At 44.7% G+C, this 6,166-nt stretch overlaps 1 protein-coding gene across 1 annotated transcript in view; it reads left to right on the forward strand.

Annotated features, from left to right (window-relative positions):
* Positions 1-5,064, forward strand: part of SLC12A8 (solute carrier family 12 member 8) — a 119,923-nt gene extending 114,859 nt beyond the window's left edge. The window contains exons 12-13 of the mRNA XM_012808391.2: positions 985-1,045; positions 4,621-5,064. Coding sequence (XP_012663845.1) covers positions 985-1,045; positions 4,621-4,783 — 224 coding nt within the window. The 3' untranslated portion in view covers positions 4,784-5,064. The remainder of the gene's footprint in view (positions 1-984; positions 1,046-4,620) is intronic.
* The last annotated feature ends 1,102 nt before the right edge of the window (positions 5,065-6,166 follow it).

A 6,166-nucleotide genomic window follows, 5' to 3' on the forward strand; every position in this document is an offset into this window, starting at 1 on the left:
CTCCTGCCTCCACCTCCCAAGTAGCTGGGACCACAGGTGCCCGCCACAACACCCAGCTATTTTTTGGTTGCAGCCATCATTGTTGTTTGGCGGGTCCGGGCTGGGGATTCGAGCCCGCCACCTTAGGTGTATGTGGCTGGTGCCTTAGCCGCTTGAGCCACAGGTGCCGAGCCAGAAGAACATTTTCTAAAATTATACTTGATTTGTTTTTCTAAAGTTATTTGTAATTTATCATGTTTGTTTTTAAATCCACATCAAAGGAGGGATGGCTTTCTTAAAAATGATTGATAAACCCTATTGAAGCGGGTGTGTCTGATATCCAGATTATTTGGCTGGTATCAATAATCCCACTTCAAAATTTAGCTCTAACATTTCTGCACGTTGACCTATTTTATTCACTTTATATCTTTGGAAACTTCCTAAGTGCCAGACGCTGTGAAGTTCTGTGAGGGTTACAAAGAGGAAAAAGACCTATTCCCTGTTTTCAAAGAGTGTATGGGCTAGTGGGGGATTTTAGAGCATGCATTCAACACATGTCAGCATGGATCTAAGAAAAAACATTATCAAAGATTTTTAAGTTCCTAAGACTGGCGTTAGCCAGTCCTCTGCATTTTTCTTTATAGCACTTTATCTAGTTTCTTTCTGGAAATTTGGGGGTTTAGAAATAAATTTTTCTTTCTTTTTTTTTTTTTTTTGGCTGGGGCTGTGTTTGAACCCGCCACCTCCGGCATATGGGGCCGGTGCCCTAACCTTTTGAGCCACAGGTGCCACCCAGAAATACATTTTTGAAAAGTGCACAGAAGTCCATTGTAGGCTGCTGTCATGGAGTAGTACAACTAATGTTGTTTGGTTAGACTGAAAAGGAGGGGATAATTCTACTAATTCTGTCCAGGGGGTGTTGTTTGAGATCATCCTATTAAAATTGGAATGATAAATGTGTATGGAGAAGCTTCATAAATATGTACGTATATGTCTTCTGTGCAGGATCAGCCTCCAACTTCAGCTTTTTCCGGTGGATGAGGTCTCTTCTGATCCCCTCCTGCAGGTATGTCCCAGTTTGGGGCCAGTACCAGGATGGATGAGTGTCCGGAGTCCTGGGAGGTGCTGAGAGTGCCACGTTCCTGGCCAGGCTTGTGGGGTGGGAACCTGACAACTGGGAACCTCCAGGAGACCCAGATGTTGCTCCTCTCTGTCCTCAACCACACTCGAGCCACCCTCTTCCTGTCTTATCCTCAGTCGTTGTGAGCAGAGCCTTTATTTAAAATCTGATTGCTGGAGTGATAAGTCAACAGTCAACTCTTAGGGAGTTTACAGCCTAAGCAACATTGGCATCAATACATAATCATGCTTGAAATTAAAGGCCAAAGGAGAGGCAAAGCTAGGACACACTTTTCCACCTGAGTCAGAGGTAGTTGACCTGACCATGCAGAGGCCAAGTACAGAAATAAAGTAGAGATCCCGGAGGCTCTCTGTGGGATCCATGTCCAGATACACGGGGCAAGGGAGCAAACTTTCCTGGGAGGTGAGAGGAGGCCTCGTGGAGAAGGCAGCATTTCCCAGGTGCCACAATCCCTTTCCTTCTCCCTTACTCTGGCAGCACTGATGCTTCCTCTCCTTGTAAGGCCTCAGGATTCCAGGGGGAATTGCTCCCACTCTTCTGTCCATTTCAAAATCAGTGTGGGTCCTTCCTTGTAGGCCAGGACAATCCAGGCAGAACCCATCCCCTTATTTATTTGGTTTCATTTTGTTGATTTGTTTCTGAAACTCTACATACTGGTTTATATTTGCCAGTATTTCTACCTCCATGCCCAGACACAGCTGGTGGATCAGTAGACCCTTTCCTGCTGATCCCAGCTGCAAGTTTGAATCCTTTTTTTTTTTTATTGTGGTAAAATACACATAAGATTTACCATCTTAACCATGTTTAAGTGTGAAATTCAGTGGCAGTAACTAAGTTTGTATTGTGCAACCGTCACCACCATCCTTCTTTAGAACTTTTATTTTCCCAAATAGAAACTCTCTACCTGTTAAACAATAATTCCCACTCCCCAGAGTCCTTGTTAAGACACCTCTTCACAAGCATTGCCAGCCCTACCGACAAGAAGGCTGTGGTGTTAGAGCTTGGGTTGAAGAAAAGAAGGGACAAGGTGGGGAGCGGGCCCTGGGATGGGGGCGTAGTGAGTACTCCATCAGCTGCTTGGGCAGGAGCTATAGCACAGGGGGGTGACCTCTTTGCCTGTTAACCAGTTCTGAGGCACACAAGGTTCTGTGATTCTGGTCATGAAACACCTACACTGACCTCCTTTCCCTACAACTTAGTCCTAAGGGCAAGTAGAGTTTAAATGCAAATAGACTTTGTATAGACGCTGCCTACAGATTCTGGAGCTGCAAGTGGTTTCTGGAGGATAATATTTGTCCTTGCCTGAGTTACAGGGATATTCTTAGTCATTGCTGGTTTTAAAATCTAAAAATGGCCATAGAACGTCACCATTCCTTATGCTGTACTCTGAATTCCTGGGATTTCACCTCAAAGGTCACTGTAGTGCTATGTAGGAGGAAGAATGTATTAGGAGGAGATTATTCTTAGAATAGGGCAATATTTTAGCTGCAACAGAATAAAGGCCCAGGTTCTGTGGGCTATGCTGGTATCACCATGGCTGCTGGGAAATATTTTGGGATGGTTATTCAGGAGGGTGAAAGGATTAAGAAACGGTGATCTATTTAAAACTAGAGCTTTTAAAATAAATCATTATTTATCACACTTGTGATTCTAATTAATCACATTCATTTTTAATAAATAATAATTATTAATACATGTGTATTTTTTGCTTTGTCATTTTGAGCCACCTCATCCCTACCAACTATAGCCCCAAGTGCCCTTTGAAGCCAAAGAAGGAGAATGTGGAGTATGTTCAGGCAAGAGCATGCGTCTAGGTTACTTTCTGATACACCTACCATCCCCCGTAAGTAAGTGAAGTTAGGCCTGACCTTGAGAAGGCTTTCCTTCCTGCAGCCCTAGCAGCTGTTCAGATGAGGACTCTCAAGCCATTCTAGACTAGACAGTGAGGTATGTTATTTCCCCATCCTCAGAAGACTATAATGCTTTCACCTGGAAAAGAAAACAACGAAGAAAAAGAATTAGCAAATACAAAAACAAAATTTAAAAACACAATATATTGGCAAAACACTTGTTTGTTGACTGGTGTGGTATTTTTGTCACTTTCTAACCTAACTTTTTGGTGATTCAGCTTTTAGAGAAGTTAATTCACTTCTCAGAAACCCTTGCCCTGTGTAATTTAGATGTGTTCCCAACAAATGGCTGTAATGCCTTGGTCATGTGAGCCAAACTCATACAGCAGAAGGCTTTACCAGAGTCAGCCGAAACTTTCTGCTAAGTTTCATAGATTTATAACATTAGATTTCTACATTTACAAAATTCTTAAATATATTCCTTACTTAAACAACTGAACCTTACTACTGGTAAAGTGGACGATTCTTTCAGAGCAAAATTGTTAAGAGGAAGTCCATGCCTAAGTCATGACTTAAGGACCTAACAGAGACCGAAGGAACTGGGAAGATGAGAATACAGAGGCCAAAGGAGATAGATAGGCTTCCGGAGGCCGCTGAGCTGACTGGGGACAGAACTGTGCCTGCACCTGACTTCCATGGCTCCCTGACTGCCACTCCTGGCTTTCCTTGCTCCACTCTCCTCCAGCCCTTTCCCATGTATCCCTAGCATTTTTCCTCACCACTTTATTCCAACTCTAGCTCCAACTTCAGCTGCATGCAGGGACTCCAGTTGACAATGGCATCTATACCCAACTTGTCTGTTGTCTTGAGGCCACCTTACTGTGAAAAGCCTTTGCACTTTCCCTCTTAGCTGCCTGCCATGTAAACCTTTGCTCTGAAAACCATTCCTCATTCAGCTGTCTTTCCAAGGAACCCATGAGAAGGTTTTTCTTTTCACTCTTCTCAATTTTCCAACCTCTCCATTGTTATTTCATTTGACAAAAAAGCAAGGAAAGCTACTGAGCCATAACACACACCATCTGGAAGGCAACATCTCTCTCTGTGGGTCGCCTCCTTCCTGTTGGGTAGGTAGTTTTGTACTCTTCTTTTTTTTGAGACAGTCTCACTGTGTTGCCCCGGGTAGAGTGCCATGGTGTTATCATAGCTCACAGCAACCTCAAAGCAATCCTCTTGTCTCAGCCTCCAAGTAGCTGGGACTACAGGTGGGCACCAGCACACCTGGCTAGGTTTTTATTTTTAGTAGAGCCAGGATCTCACTCTTGCTCAGGCTAGTTTTGAACTCCTGCCTTGGCCACCCAGAGTGCTAGGATTACAGGCATGAGCCACTGTGCCCAGTCTGTTTTATACTTTCCTACTAAGGGCAGATAACATCTCTCTTTGTTTCATCTGATACTTAAAATTTTTGACTTTGTGAATTAGTGTACATACAGCTTTCAACAATTATGTTTTAAACATCTAAATACATGCTGAATAATTCATACAACCAATATTTATGCAAATAATTTCTCGATCCCGAGTAGACTCGTCTCCCCTCTCCAGTCTCCACTTGTCCTCTCCTTTTCACTGTCCTCTGTGTCTCTCTCACTGTAGGAGCTTACAGTCCCCCCAGGAACAGATAATTTTGGCACTATCCCTGGCTAGGGTTGACATGGAGATGACTCAGCTCACCCAGGAGAATGCAGACTTTGCCACTCGGGACCGCTACCACCATTCCTCCTTCGTGAGTCGCGAACAGCTGATGCCTCAGTACTAGAGAGCAGCCCTGGGACCTTCCTCTTTTGGCGTTGTCCTGCGCACAGTGGACTCAAGCCCTGGAACCGTCATGGAACTGCTTTTCCTCAATAAGAAACTCATAGTCCATCCTCCAGCTGCTGCTTTGGACAATGGAAATCCGTGTTCCGGTCTAGAGTACTATGCCCAGCCCCGGTAACGTCAGGAATGGCAGTGGCCTCCGCAGCACCATGCCCGGTCTGAAGAGTTCCCCGTCGAACAGCGGGACCATCAGATGTGGAGAAGCAGAAGCAGATTGCTTGTTTTGAGGGCCACAATAAACGGTCATTTTCATTCTTATTGTATTAATTTATTTTGAATATATAATATACTCCCATGGCTCGAAATCCCAAAGTATACTCATATATAGCGTGAAGGGAGACATCCCTCCCATCCTTGTTCCCCGCGGGCTCTGATGTTCATGTCCCCTGGCCCAGACATAACCACTGGTCTCAGGCATACTTCCAGAGTTTTTTTATGAATATCCGAGCAAACAGATACGTGGATTCTTATCATTATCCTTTTATCCACCAGAGGTAGTAAGTATGTTTTATGCACATTTTGCACCTTCCTCTTCCCCCTTAGCAATCTGTCTTGGGTTGCTGCCTTTCCATATCACTACGTGTGTAGTTTCCTCGCTATGCTTCATTGTATGGATGGGCTACAACTATTTTCACCAGTTCCACAGTGATGGACATTCAGATTCTTTATTATTACAATCAGTCCTGCAGTGAATGATCTCGTACATATGTACAAGCATAAAGTATTTCTGTAAGATAAATTTTCAAAAATCTTGTATTTAATTGCAACTAGATTGTGTAAACAGTAATCGTAATCAGGTCTCACCCTGGGTTCCCTGCAAGCCGACGTTTAGGAGAGAGCATCCAGGGAAGTGGGAGCAGGAGGGGCGGGAGGGAGGGCAGCAGCCACTGAGATCATGGCACCTGCACGCTGAGCCTCGAGGGAGAGGACTCTTTGAGAGCCGGCAGGAACATGAGACGCAGGAAGGGATCAGAATTTATCTACTGGCTTCTGTTTCCCATTATCAAAGATTAGCTTCACGGGGGCTTTAACTACCCCAGCGATTGTGATTTGCACAAGCGTGAGTGCCCAGCAGTTCCACACCAAGCAGAAACTGGCCACAGCCTACCCAGAACTGGTTGCCATGGTAGTGGCTCAGGTGGAACAAATGGCCTCAGCCCCAAAGACAGGTGAGGCAGAGAGGATCTGAGGTGGCACACAAGGGGTGTTATATACAGCCTGTATATTGCCAGAGGTCAGTAGTAAGCACAGGTTGTCATAAAGGCAAAACACACATGTCACTGGGTCATTCAGGCATGGGATCCTTCTCACTTATCTAGAGGAT

The sequence above is a fragment of the Otolemur garnettii genome, unplaced genomic scaffold, assembly GCF_000181295.1.
Source record: "Otolemur garnettii isolate 467f Iridium unplaced genomic scaffold, OtoGar3 scaffold00089, whole genome shotgun sequence".
NCBI lineage: Eukaryota > Metazoa > Chordata > Mammalia > Primates > Galagidae > Otolemur > Otolemur garnettii.